The sequence below is a fragment of the Musca autumnalis genome, unplaced genomic scaffold (genome assembly GCF_047663935.1).
Source record: "Musca autumnalis isolate F117 unplaced genomic scaffold, ASM4766393v1 scaffold_3, whole genome shotgun sequence".
NCBI classification, from domain to species: Eukaryota; Metazoa; Arthropoda; class Insecta; order Diptera; family Muscidae; genus Musca; species Musca autumnalis.
The window spans coordinates 227,120,023-227,135,342 of record NW_027411866.1 but is presented as its reverse complement, the minus strand read 5'-3'; the positions used below and the strand labels follow the sequence as shown (position 1 = coordinate 227,135,342).

General features: G+C 39.8%; 1 protein-coding gene across 3 annotated transcripts in view; it reads right to left on the bottom strand.

Annotated features, from left to right (window-relative positions):
- Pdcd4 (Programmed cell death 4) overlaps positions 1-15,320 on the bottom strand; it is a 102,659-nt gene that overhangs the window by 48,732 nt on the left and 38,607 nt on the right. For 2 of the 3 annotated variants that reach the window (XM_073977057.1, XM_073977058.1), the window contains 3 exons: positions 11,446-12,540; positions 10,333-10,760; positions 7,151-7,290 (listed from right to left, as the gene is read on the bottom strand). In XM_073977057.1, coding sequence (XP_073833158.1) covers positions 7,151-7,290; positions 10,333-10,760; positions 11,446-12,277 — 1,400 coding nt within the window. In that variant the 5' untranslated portion in view covers positions 12,278-12,540. Of the gene's footprint in view, positions 1-6,762; positions 7,291-10,332; positions 10,761-11,445; positions 12,541-15,320 lie in introns of all 3 variants that reach the window. The other variant, XR_012411754.1, reaches the window with a different exon arrangement.

The following is a 15,320-nucleotide window of genomic DNA, read 5'->3' as shown; positions in this document are numbered from 1 at the left end:
TGGCTGGTGCGCACGATAATTCTCGAACGGATCAACCGATTCGAACCAAATTTTGGTAACGTACTATGAAAAGAGAAGAAATAAAAAGACAAACACACAAGTGTATATCAGTTTCAAATATTTTCGATTTATTGGTGGTAAAAGTGAGTTTCTTAGAATAAGAAACGGTTACCTTTGTATGTGACGCTACGAAACGAAAGCAATAGGAATGTGACTCCTTCGATAGTTAAATAGCAAGTGTCGTTGCCAGTGAGCATAATAGCACTAACAAGGTCGTGATCAACAACGACGACCGCAGCATTGGAAAGCGCCCCTCTGCATCCGAACTGAGCGAATGTGACTTTTAGGAGAGAATGTGGGAAAGAATGGATATTCTCTCCCAGCATCCGAACCAGGCGAATATGACTCCTAAAAGAAAGGCAGAGAAGATTTCCCCATTGAGCTCGAAAAAGCGGCCAATTAATTAATGTATCGAACTTAAACACCCCCAATATTTAGAAAAATGTCACTAAAATGTTATGCACGTTATCTCTTGAACGGGACAACCAATATGGTATACACTTTTTATCTCCTAATATTTTGCCCAAATTTACCTTAGAGTACCTCCCCCACAAAAGTTCAACATTTGTGTCTAAGTGCAGTTTAAGGTCTGTTCGAAGATTCTTTGGAAATGTATACCGATGCTGTTCGTTGTAGTCCTGTTTATGTTTTCCGTGGGCAAGTCCATGCTAGGGATACGCTGGTCGATCTTCGAGTAATCGATTCCTCGATTACTTTGATACGACCAAAAATGTGCCTCATCGAAATAATGGTTTTAGACCCCAAGTATGTTTGTACGATATCCGTTTCAGACAATTTTGAGTCGATCTAGCAATGTCCGTCCGTCCGTCTGTGTGCCTGCCTGGTTGTCTGGTGCGCACGATAACTCTCGAACGGATCAATCGATTCGGTTCAAATTTTGGGTATCGAAATATTTTGCCAGATTTGATTTATGTTCGAAGATGTGCCATATCGGTCCACTCCTTCAGGTACTTCCCCCACAAAAGTTGTTCGGAAAATTTGTGTCTAAGTGCAGTTTAGGGTCTGTTCGAAGATTCTTTGGAAATGTATACCGATGTTGTTCGTTGTAGTCCTGTTTATGTTTTCCGTGGGCAAGTCCATGCTAGGGATACGCTGGTCGATCTTCGAGTAATCGATTCCTCGATTTTTATACCCTCAGCCTTTAGGCTAAAGAGGGTATTTACACTTTGATACGACCAAAAATGTGCCTCATCGAAATAATGGTTTTAGACCCCAAGTATGTTTGTACGATATCCGTTTCAGACAATTTTGAGTCGATCTAGCAATGTCCGTCCGTCCGTCTGTGTGCCTGTCTGGTTGGCTGGTGCGCACGATAACTCTCGAACGGATCAATCGATTCGGTTCAAATTTTGGGTATCGAAATATTTTGCCAGATTTGATTTAAGTTCGAAGATGGGCCATATCGGTCCACTCCTTCAGGTACTTCCCCCACAAAAGTTGTTCGGAAAATTTTTCCGCACGATAACTCCTGAAGGGAGTAACCGAATTAGTCCATACTTTGCACATCGTGCATTTCTACCAGACATAGATGAGGTTCCAATATGGACCCTATTGGTCCACTCTTTCGGGTACCTCCCACACAAAATTCTGCTTAAGTGCAGTTTAAGGCTAGCTCTCGAATCGCTTTGATTTTTGTTGCAGCCACTTGTATTCACTACCCCCATTACGACGATATAATTTTTTTCAAGAGCAAGTCTATACTTCTTCAGAAATCAGCACAAAAACTGCAAACAACCCATATAATACCATGTGTCGTAGTTGGAGCGCACGATAACTCTCGAGCGGATAAACATATTTGGTTCAAATTTTGGGTTTTTCAATATTTTGTCCAAACTTAGTTTAAGTTCGAAGATAGACCATATCGGTCCACTCCTTCCGGTACCTCCCACAAAGGTTCAACATTTTTCGCCAAGATTGTGGGCATGACAACTCTTGGAGGGAGTAACCGAATTGAGCCAAACTTTGCTATTGGTAATATTACTTTCAGGCATAGATCGGGTTCTAATATGGACTATATCGGTCCACTCATTTGGGTACCTCCCACACAAAATTTGGAAAAAGTATAGTTTAACAACTCCTCTCTGATCTTATTAATTTGTGATGCAGCAGGTTGCACTTGCGGCCCCTGTTACGACGTTGTAATTTTTTTTTCGTGGGCAAGTCCATACTTCCTTAGATTATGACCCAAAAATGTCCAGAAAATCCTACCAGCACCACCTAAACTGGCTAATGTGTAAAATAACCCTTTAAGAGAGAAATCGATTTAGCTCAAACTTTGTAAATTGAAAAGTAAAATTGCAATATATTTAAAGTCAGAAAATTAAGTACAACATTTTTAATTATATAGTCTGTAAGAAAAATATCCATATACTAATAAAGAAAAAAATAATTTCCTACAGATTTGTATTAGGTACGAATATATACTACATCGGATCACTCCTACGGGTACACCCTACCCAAAGTTTGGAAAAATGCACTCGTCTTGGATCATTCTGAATTTTGTTGCAACATGTAGTTTTTTGCGGCCCTTTTCAACATGGCAAATTTTTCCAACAGCAAAAAAACCTACAGAAGTATTGTGTTAACTTTTTTTCTTCGGGAAGGTGGCTGAGGGTATACCTCTGTCGGCTCAGCTGACTGATACTTTTTACTTGTTTGATTTGAAGAATCTAAAAATCGAAGTCGACTTTTGACTTGACTTTGAAATCAAAAGATCGATTTTCTATTATGATTCTTAGATTTTTGCAGTGGAAATCGAAAGATTAATTCTGTTTAGACTTTTTGATGTACTATGAAAATGTAATATACAGATTACAATGGTAAGAGCAAGACAACAATATTATATTATTTATTGTACTGATGAACAAAGTTAATCCAGCGGTACTATGAACACACCATTTCTTTATAAAACCTTTCAATTTGGTTTATGGTGCACCTTATTTATAACACTATGCATAAGTATGCGTTTTGAGTAAAGATCGAAAGGACGATTTTTGAGTTCTAGGTAAAAATCCAAAAGATCGATTTTTGATTTCTAAGTAAGAATCAAAAAATCGATTATTGAGTTCTAAGTAAGAATCAAAAGATCGAAAAGTCGACTTTTGCCTGGTAATACCTATCCCTAGTCCATGTTTCCTGGCATGCTTTCTAAATACAATCGATCTGTCCGTAGATGAAAGTTTCAATTCACATAGGCTGAAGGTATATTTCTGTCGGCAAAGCCGACTGATAATTTTTTACTTGTTATTTATCGTGTATTCCCTTATCTATCGCAACCGAAGAACATCAGTTGCCTCGAGAAACCATAGTAGCTACCCACTAAAATGTTCGATACCAAAGATCCTATTCAATCATGGGTGAAAATGATATGAAATTACATCTTTTTTATGTGGATCACCTTATGAATTCTATATAAGGTTCCATTGGATCGGTGGAATTTGTTCAAATGCTGACAACAATATCGGATCTTTCATGACATCCTTTGATCCAATGCAAAAAATCCTATAAAGTCATGACATTGAACCATTTTCCTTAATTTTGCTGGGTATTGTATAGAAGCATATTCCATGTAAATCTTTTAATGGTAATCACAAGCGTTTAGAACAATTTCTATAGGGAAGGGGAGTTTTTAACCTTACCAAACAATAGTAGTAGGGTAACCATAATGCATCCTAGTAGTTGAAGTTATAACGCAATTTGTTTCCAATCTTTGCTAGCACGTTTTTAATTAGATTAAAGTTTTAATATGGACATCAAAGTTATAACATACAAATCTGACGACATTGTATTTTTCTGAAATACCTATCCCAATAAAAATGAGACGCATTTATTCTGTTCTCGAACATAAACAAAATACCTATAGAAAAACAAAGTGGTGACCTCGATTAGTTTCGAGCTGTTTGTTATTCTAGTTCTTGTTTTGCTAAAATATTTCTGTTTATAAATAGTTTATCTGAAATGTCGTATGAGATGTATGTATGCATGTACGTTGTGATAAAAACGCCAACTATAAAAAATAGTTTAATGTTTTGACATACCCTTCCGTATTCCGCAGAACTGCCGCCAAAACAAAACCTCAACAGTTTTGCTTGAAAACCTAACCTATCTTAAGTTATGCTAATCAAAACAACAATGTTGGCTGCTATTGTTGATGTTATTAAAAGCAAAATCTTATTTTAAAAACGTGCCAGTAAAATTAGAAATCATAAATATTTTTGTCAGCGTAATCTAGTAGAAAAAGTAAACACAAAGAAGACAACCCGAAGTAAACAATGAATTTATTAACAACTTTACCACATGTGATAATCAACCGGCTAAATTTATTTTTATATATTTGTTTTGTTTCTTCTTTTACTTGCAAAAAAACAAACAAAATAAGAAAACAAAAAAAACAGTCAAAAGAAAAATAGGAAAACAAAATAAACATCAGATGAGAAAAAAAAAACCTGTACGTAATTGCGTCGTAGCATTAAATTTTTAAAATTAAACCGAAGCACCAACAACAAAGTTGTTCACATCTACATTACAGCAGCGAATGTATAAAAGTCCTCAACCCATTGTCTCGTGGGTAAGCAAATCAAACGAAAATATTGGTTATAAATTATAGGGCAATGAATGTATAGGTTTTAACCCTTTCTGCAATGTATTTCAAGAACTAAAGAAAGAATTGTCCTTGGGTCACAATGATTTTTATGGACGTTTTTCAGAGGCACTGCAAGGAAATCCACAATCAACTTTGGATTTTAGTAAAGATTGTGTAATGGTTGGTAGGTGTTGAAAAAAATCTAGTTTCTGGTTCCAAGTTCAGTTTACGAGACAAATGTTCCCTATCAGATCCCATATGTGAATAAATAAGAACAATATATGCAACTAGCCGTGGGGATTCGTCCAATTGAGCAATCAACACTGCCATAAATTTACGAAAAAAAAATACCCACCAATACTTTGTTAACATTTTCAATTACAAAATGCTTCATTATAGACATTTCTGTATACCTACAATCGACAGAATATGTAATAAATTTTGCATATAAACAGCAAACAAAACCTATCGATTTATTGATTTTATTTATGACCCCACCTATCCATTACAAAAGGAAATGTATCGGGAGGCAAGATGTTACAAGCCATACAAATATGGGTCACATGTGTGGCTTAAAGTAAATAAAACTTTTTGTCAAGGTATTATTCTGGCTTAAATATATTAACTTCTCATAACATAGTCGATATTTATTTTTCGAGTTAATAAAAATGGATTCTCAGTTCAGTACATCATCGCCATCGTCATTGTAATGCAATGTTTCACTTGATAAATATGATAAGCCTTTTTAAAAGGTTCCAAAAAAAGAACTGATTGAGATAGGAATACAATACAATGTGAATATAAAACAGCTGTGTGAAATCGTTATCAGCAAATTACATGCAAACAAAATAAAACAAAGCCAGCAAAAGTTCGATTGAGGGTATTGGCACAAGTGATAGTGAAGAATTACATTATCACGTAGCCACCAACATCACTTATTGCAATCAGCGAAAAGTCAGATAACAAGAAGGCATGGTATGCCGAGACATTTTTGCACACTTACACACACGTACATACAATATATATAAGGGAGATAATGGATCGTAATGAAATCACAAGGTTGTTGAGAAATTCTATTTTAGTGCGAGAAAGGGAGGGAGATTATATTTTGAGAAGTCATTTTAGTGGATTTTTATACCTTCAGCTTTTATGCTAACGAGGGTATATACACTTTCATACGGGCAAAATGTGCCTCATCGAAATAATGGTTTTAGACCCAAAGTATGTTTGGACGAAATGTGTTTCAGACAATTTGGAGTCGATTGAGCACGATAACTCTCGAACGGATGAACCGATTCGATCCAAAATTCGTAATATTTTGTCCAAACTTAGTTTAAGTTCGAAGATGGGCTATATCGGTCCACTCCTTCCGGTACCTCCCCCACAAAATTTCAAAAAGGTTCGGAAAATTTGATCCATACTTTGCACATCGTGAAATTTCTACTAAACTTAAATGAGGTTCCAAAATGGACTCAATCGGTCAACTCCTTCGGGTACCTCCCACACAAAATTTCGGATAAGTTCAGATTAGGACCTGCTCTCGAATCGCTTTGATTTTTGTTGTAACAAATTGTATTCATTGCCCCCCATACGACGGTACAAGTTTCATCAGGGGCAAGTCCATACTTCGTGAGAAAATAGCCTGAAAGATGTAAAAAGCCCCTATAACACCGTGTGTAGTGGATGGAGCGCAAGATAACTCTCGAACGGATCTGCCGATTCGGTCCAAAATGTGGCCTTCGTAATATTTTGTCCAAACATAGTTTAAATTCGAAGATAAGCCATATCGGTCCACTCCTTCTGGTATCTCCCCCACAAAAGTTCAAAAATGTTCGGATAAGTTCACTTTAAGACCTGCTCTCGAATCACTTTGAGTTTTGTTGAAGCCATTTGCATTCGCTACCTCCATTACGACAGTAAAAGATTTTTCAAGGGCAAATCCATATTTCTTAGGAAAACAGCCCGAAAGGTGTAAAAAGTCCCTATGTCACCATATGTGGCTGTCGGAAAGCACGATACCTCTCGAACTGTTCAACCGATTTGCTCCAACATTTGGTATTCGTCATATTATATCCAAACTTTGTTTCATGGGGCAATACCGGTGATGTTGGTGACATTTCCTGAGTATTTCAGCCATGAAAAACTTCTCTACAAGTGCCGTTCGGGCTCGCCAAAAAACAGTAGGTCCCATATCATTGAGCTAATATGAATCGAGGTGCACTCATTGATATGAGAGAAGTCTCCCTTGTTCCATCTGGGATGTTTGTGGAACAATTATAATAAGGACTATTTTCAGGACTCATTTTCCAACATATGTAGCTGTGGAAATTAGTTCACTTGACCTTATAGTTTATTTGTCCAAATTTTTTTTATTATATTTTCATTTGAAAGTTACTCCAGCTTATCTTTTAATATTTTAGCCTTGGGAAAATTGTTCACTTGTTGTTTTTAGGTTATTTATGCTATAAATAAAATTTTTGAACTTACCTAGTAGGCATATTACTTAATATCTTATCAGTTATAAAACCAGCACGATTGCAACGTTCCACGAAACGATCTAATATTATATAAGCAAGTGGCACATCCAAGACAATGTCAGCCATATCATCAAAAACTCGTAGGAAACCCTGGAAGGAAGAAAAAACAAGAATCTCATTTAAGCAAGGGCGAATTAAAAGGTCATAAAGGAAACTCCATAAAAAATTATATCTAACTACTCCCCACATATGTAGTGTGTTTAAAAATGTTGGCTTAAAATAAATTTAAGAGCTGTATTCTTGTGAGGTTGGTCTTTGTGGTCTCTATTAAAGCGGTATACTGTTTCTGCTGGGATGTTTCTTCCTAATAAACTGATACTCTCTATACGTGATTCTCAATTGCATTGGAAGAATAATTTTATCGGCTTCAACCGATGGACAGTCCTCCTGACTTCATCGGGTTAGTTTTGGAAGAGCGTTCCAAGCCACCAATTTTCTGAGATAGTGCATCGACATACGGCAAGCCCTCTTTTCTTTAGCCAATCAATATACGACACAAGTTGGGGCATATAGAACATTCTCGACTAATTTCGAGGTCGATGTTCCTTCCGCAACCCCCTCGGAAGACTAATTCTGTCAGCTTCAGCCAATGGTCAGTCTTCCTGGCTTCATAGGGTTAGTATTTCCTACCGGGGCCGATGTCAGTTTACCGACGACTACAGTCCCTGGGATAACTGCGTTAAGTTCGTCTTGACCTCAGCAGAACCACTACCCTAACTGAGGCTCAGGGCCACCGTTTCTGCTTCGCTCCGCCAGACTATTTTTCATCAAATTTAGCTTGGGTATTCCATTTTCATCCTCTTCCCGATCTTCTGTGCAATCGACCGAAGAGTGGATCCCTCTAGTCCTAGGTTTATAATTTTCCATGGGCGGATCTTAAATGTTATGATCAATGGATATATAGTGAGTTGTTCTGAATAATTTTCTGGAATCTATGTGTCATTACGTGATGTGGTATAAAGGTCCACAATTGCATATCCCTCATTGCAAGGTCTTGACAAAAAAAGTCTTTACTACGTTGAGGCGCCCAGATATCAACGAAGCTCCATTCTAATACAGTTAGTACTCTAATTACAAACATACGAATACCGATAGACACGCGTTTACCAGACAACCCGGCTTTAAGGGATCATTTGCGGATAACCTTTGGTCAATCACAATTTCGGCCACTCAACATTTCCACGATATTGAGTTTTGGATTTAAGCCACGCATCTCTTCATTATTTTTATACCTCCTGAAGGGGTAAGCGAGTTTCTAACATTGGACCTCTCTATATACATAAATCATGAAGATGTCTCCTGACATGAAGATGTCTCCGTACTAAAGCCTCAAGGATCAAGAATCATGAATGACCGTAGCCCACACTTCACTTATTCTTGCTCCAATATTCTTTATTCTTTAGATGATTTAGCCGCATGTACCGCTTATGCTCGCCGGCCAACATGTTAACTTCCAATGTAAGCTATCTGACTCTGTGCTCACTGGGGTTGGCTCGGCGAAGCTCATCACGCTCATTTGCTAATCCCGTCACGTCGGCTAGGAAGTTTGGTCTCACTTCGGGTATTCGGCCAGCAGGTATATTGTGAGCGGCTGCAGCAGTGATGATGTCTCGGAACGTCCCCTCCGCTACCGGAACATCAGAGAGGTTGGGCATATCCCTGAAGCAGTGATTTGTGAACTCTCCGAAATGAGACAATTATGGGGAGATGGTCTGCTGCACGAGAAACGTCGGGTTACCATGTGCCGTCATTTGTCAAACCAGGTGACTCGATGGTTATGTCTGGAGAGCTGTGATACTCTCCTCTATTTCTGGTAAGGGCGTCCTCATTGACCGTGCAAAACGTAGAGCTATCAAACGGCTCAGTCAGCACTGTACCCCTCCGTTTCCGAAAACCGAATGCCACAATTAATGATGCGCATTAAAGTCCAAGACCGAACGGTTATGACCTTCCACATACGGGCTAATGTTGGGCCTATAACCTAGAGTACAGCTATTTATCGGCGGGATGTATATGTTCAGCAACTCTACCATAGCAGTTGCACAGCTCACTGCTAATTCCATGCACGGGTCATTAGATCGTGGCTCAATCGAGAAAGGCCTGAATTGAACAGACTGGTCCAATAGGAAAACGGATCCCCCACCTCCACTGGTGCGATCCTTACCCAGTACGTTGTAACCATCACAACGCTGTAAGCTGCAGTTACTGTTTTCCCGACTCATAAAATCTACAGTTTGCTTGATCTTACCTCGGAGTCCGCTGGATTTAAAAGGATGTATTTTCAGGGAATGGAACTACAACGGCTGAAACAACGTGTGCGGCTGCTGTTGGGGGAACTACGGGCGAGTCGCGTAATCTGACGACGTCGCAGCTTTTGAACATAGTCCATGTCGTATTTCCTTATATGGACCACTCCAGAAGAACCCTTGAGATGCACACACACATCCAGCATATATTTCATCTCACCAAAGTTTAAGTGTCCATATTTTCCACCTTCCCGGTGCGGACCAAAAAAGACCGGAGCAGACATTCTGTGGTATGCTTCTCCAAACACAGAAAAACGTTACAAATACATACAAACATATTTACGCTGAGCTGGCAGACGCTTGCTGCTCAAAAAACGTGTGTTGTGTGGTTCCGGGTCAATCCAGTTTCGAAGAACCCGCCGTCGCATTGGGATTGGGATGGATCGTTCAGTGGCATAACTAGGTCCCCTGTTTATGATAACTATCCGAAAAACTTTGTCGCCAACAAAAATAGGGATGTGTCAACATAAAGATCACAACACATTGATCTTTTGATGCGTTTTTCAGTGTTCTTTTTATTTTTTTTTTCTAAGGGTTAATTAGAAAGCCAACTTTCAAACCTGTGAAATTGATCGTTCCCAAAGGGGAACAGAGAATTTGATATTTTAGGTGAGACCGAAGATTCGTCGTATATTTTCACATTTACCCCGAGACACGTTTTCACAATTGAATAAGTTGGGTCTTACACGGTAAATACCTACGAAAGTCCATCACAAAAAAAAATCAACATCAACGTGGCACCAATAAAAACTAATCCTACCCCTAATTTTCAAAAATATACTAAATCGAAATAATACTGAACACACATTTCTTTTATAAAACTCACCTGTTCCATGCCAGCTGGAAGTACCAAACAAGCTTTATCCAATGATGCCAACAATTCACACATTGCCTCTTCGGTGGTCTGTGACAATGATTCCAAGGTCATGACGACAGCCTCATAGACAAGTTCATGATGGAAATGTGGAACTTCAAGGGCACGTAGGCAATGATGTGCCTCTTGTATATCACGTGATGACAAGTACTCCTTGAGCAACAATGTCATTTGTTTAGTTATGGTTTTGACTGGTCGCAATGGACCACCCATACCCCAGACATTATCCAAATGGGCCCAACCCTGTTTCATGTGTAATAGAGTATCGGCACGGCGTATTGCCGTCATGGCATGATCGTTAAGTTCACCATGTTCCGAAGGTTTGGTGACAAATTTTGGTGGTAGACAATCATCGGCTACGGCACGTGCCAAGAAGTTGCCTGCAAAGAAAAATACGAAATGAAGAAGAAAATGCGATTGTAAGATGGGAAATAAAATGGAATGAAAGAAGAAAATGGAAGCTATTACATACAGGTGAAAATGGCTATAACGAACATGTGGGATTTGGGTGTTTTGATTTCTGTTATCTTTTAGGAGGTACAGTCGAAGTTCTTTATAAGGAATAACTCGTATAAAACAAAACTTGAATTCTCAAACAAAATCGTCTCTTTATAACGAATTTTCTCTATAACGTAGTAGAGCTAATAGAGTAATTGAGTAAGGTTATCTGTATTTTGCATTGAGAAACGATGACATCCCAAGTCTCCGGCAAGACAACATCGAACTAGGCTACAGAAAATACAATCGAAACAGCAAAATTTGATATGACGGTCGTCCCTTACTGCTCCTTTAGCAGTGTTCTTGGGAATTTTTTATATATTTTCGTTATAACCATGTTTGACTGTTTTTTATCTGTCTTATATTACAGGCGAAAAAGGTTAAAACGAGCTCTTTAGCATATAAAACATTCTAGAAAATATCCAGGAACTTCTTAATAACATATCGTCTTCTATGAAATGTTGATTTGAATAATAATAACATTTCATAGAGTGGTCCACTTGTTCGTTGTAACCACATTCTGCCTTACATTGTTGTTGCTGTTGTCTTTTGTTTTTGTTAACTCACCTAATAGATTTGGTGCATCTGGTGTATCCAAAGTTAAATCCGGCAAATTAGCCAGCAATATTTCGAAACCTTTTTCAATATCTTTGGCCGTTATAACACGACCATATAAATCGGATATCAATACCGATGTCATTTCACGTTGTGAATCCTTGTGATCGAACGCTATCTCCACTACAACACTAGTAACATATGGACGCAAATTACCGGTTAGTATTTCATCGAAATTAACAGCCACTTCATGGGTATCACCATGTTCGTAGTATTCCAAAACAATGGGCTCAGCCAATTTGAAGAATTCTTCAGGACTTAGCTCTGGAATGACTTCACTTAATACAATATTTTGATCGTTACTTTCACTATCATAGTTGGGATCATTTTCATCCTCGTAGAGCTCTTCGAGCGCCTCGGAACCGGGTAGACCCCATACACCCTTGCCGCCGGCACCACCTTTTTTCGGTAGACCACGACCATAACCCGACCGGGAACGACGACTATTCTTCCAACGTCGTTGAGGTACAACATAATCTTTGGCACTGCCATTCATAACAATGGGTATACCACCAATGGCACCGCCATTGCTTTCACCGCGACTATTTTGTCGCTGGATGAGACGTTTAGCTTTACGCTTGATGCGTTGATCATGGGCATCGGCAGACACATTGTGAGGTTTTTTAATGATGCCATTTTGGCCTTTGGGAGAATGGGCGGCGGCAGCATTGGCGGAGCCATTCAATTCGACTGCCTTAATGTCACCGTTCAGCTCACGTTCTACGGAGCTTTCGCGAGACTCAGCACTGGCATAGCCATTTTGACGCGCAGTTTCAACTTCCATGATGATGAGCGTTAGCTTTTAGGTTTTAGGTGGGTTGAATCTAGCTGTAGATGGTTGATTTAGTGTGAGAGTAGCGAGCAAGTCTGTGGCTAGGGATCCGTTTGGAGCAAACTTGTACTTGTTTAAACAGGTGCGCTTCTTGTGGTGGTTATTTGTGATCCAAAGCTGTTGTGCTTTTCGTAGCTTTGTTTGTTGTAGTGCCGCTGTTCTTTCAGTGGAATGATTCAGGAGGTTGTGTTGTGTTGCTAAATTCGTAGGTCCAGCTGAAAAGAGAAAAGAAGCAACAGGGGTTTATTAGTCTTAAGGAAATAATATTTTTAGGATGAGTAATTGGAAATGGAATGATCGGTTTGTTACCCGAATTCTAAAACTTTTTCAGTGGATATGTAAAAACAAAGGCTAGGGGACTAACTGATATTAACAAACAAAATAGGACCGACTCGAAGCCCCGCATAAAGTGACTTTTTAAGAATATTTTCTGGAAGACTTAATTTCAACAAAGCGATTTCCTCGTATATCTCCTAAGAGACAGGAAAAGACTTCCCTAATAACACAAGGGCAGGCCTCATCTAATTATCTCAATGATATGGGAAGTCCTTCTTATCGCCCCGTTCGAACGGACGTACAGACTTCAAAATTACGCCACCCACATACTTACATATATAGAAGTTCTTCATAGCCGAAATATTCAGAAAACGTGGCTAGCATTTTATAGATGTGTTTAACCATGAATTGTATAGAATCCGGCCGAGGCGGAACTCATACTATTCATCAGTATGGGCAAACTTCACGAATCCCGTCACGAAGATCGTCTTGCACTGGAGCCTTCTAACGCTTCTGAATACCTCCGTACAATCCTGGATCAACATCTAATCAGAAAAAGGCTGTTTAGAACATGACCCTGAATCTGAAACCTTTGGATATCCCGGTGCAAGTTAAAGCTGCAAGGAAGGCTTTTAGGCTTTGAGAGTCAGGAATGTGGCGAGTTTCAGAGCTTGGGCATGTGAAGGCATTGTATTTATACCCAGCAGAAAAACTTGAAATGAAAGTAATTATTCTCATGAGGGAGGCACTGGCGCCGGTGTCTGCTGCGAAAATCTGTATGCCACGGCGGCAGATTGACCCGGAACCACACCCCAATCCAGGACCGATATGCGCGGTTTGTCACATCCGCATTCACCCCACGCAAACTTAGGTGAGATGCAATAGATGTACGATACTACGACATGGACGGACTATTTTGATGCATGCTGCGGGAACACAGCTCCCCAGTGAATCGTCGTGAAACCGTCTGGTCTTGGGGGATATTAATGCTCATCATGAGTTGTGACATTTAGTCCTCGGCAATGACCAGAGGGGTACAGCACTGGCTGAGTAGAGTGATAACACCACGTTTTGCACGGTCTATGCGGACACCCCTACCAGTATTAGCTGAAAGTGTCAAAGTTAGCCAGACATAACCACCATCGTGTCACCTGGTCTGACAAATGATGTCACCTGGCAAGCACCGTTACTCTTAGATCAGACCATCTTCCCATAATTATCTTCATCAGCAGGCCACCCGATTTCATTACCTCTGAAAGCCGCATTTTCAGTTTTAGTTTTAGAGGGTTCAGCAATCATCGCTTCAGAGATCTGCCCAACATTTCTGATGTTCGGATAGCAGAAAAGACTTTCCGAGGCATCATCACTGCTGCCGCCGCTTGCATTTTACCAAACTTCCAGTTGAGGCGACAGGATTAGCAAATGAGCGTGATGAGCTTCGTCGAGCCAATCCAAAGTGACCCTAGAGTTATAGAACAGACACTGGAAGTTACCAGATTGGTCGGTGAGTATAAGCGGAACAAGTGGATAAATCACCTGAAGAGTTGCAACATTAGAGGCGAAGTAAGTGAATTGTAATTGTGGGCAACTGTTTAGTCACTCTCGAACCTGGAAAGAAGGAATACCTCAGTCACGTTTTACGACGATCTTGGCATCAGGAACCTTCCATGATATCATTTGTGAAAGGCCGAATTCCAATTTGACTGATCTTATCAAGAAATCTAAGACCACTCTCTTTACCACATAGACGGAGGAGGTGAGAATAGAGTTGAATGTCATGATCGATGGTAGCAGAATTTAGACCACAAACTACCCCAAAATTCTAAGGGTTACATTCGACTACCTGTGACAAGCTCCCTAGACGGCAGCACTTGGGGTGCAGATAAAGAAACCTTGTTTACCACATATAACGTTATAGATCGGTCTGTGGTAAGCTATGCGTCGCCAATGTAGTCTCGAATTTAAGTGCCTGACAACTGCAACAGGGTTCGTCTTCATGTCTTCACTGGACCATCTAGAAAAAAGAGGTCCAAAGTTGCAAGAAAGAATCTCTAGATCTGCAAGCCTTTCAAGCAGGTTTAAATAGCATTCAAGCAGATGCCATAAGCAAATAACGCTTGAATGTGGTCCTCGGAGAACATCCGCCATCTGACACAGCTAAGAATCATCTGCTGCCACGACCAGCTATAGTAGTTTTGGCTCACGTACGCTCCGTATGGTGCACCTACCTAAATTCCTATAGGGCAAGCATTGATGAGACTGTACAAAACATCTGCCTAGCATGCGGCATAGACCCGCACGACACACTGCACCTTTTGAACTACCGTGCCAAACTTACTCAACTAGCTCCAGTAGCTTTGTGGTTACAATCCGTCAAAGCAGCCACATTCCTAGAACAGGAGATATTCACAGAGCCAGATTAAGTAAAAAATAATTGTGCACTTGACTTTTGTCGTCAGAGTTATCAACTTACTGATCCTCAGCATGGTTTTCGCAAGAAACACACTTCAACAAGACCACTGAACGCCATCAGTCGAGGAATTACCCAGTACCATAGAATGGTGTTGGTGACTGTTGACTTATCAGAAGCCTTTGATACACTCATTACGTCACACAACCCTTCGACCAAAATTATACGTGGAAAGCTCCATGGAGTAAAATGGGAGGTTCGCCAAGAAGTGGCGATATCTCCGGAAGTTTCTAGACTCTACCTTTCCTG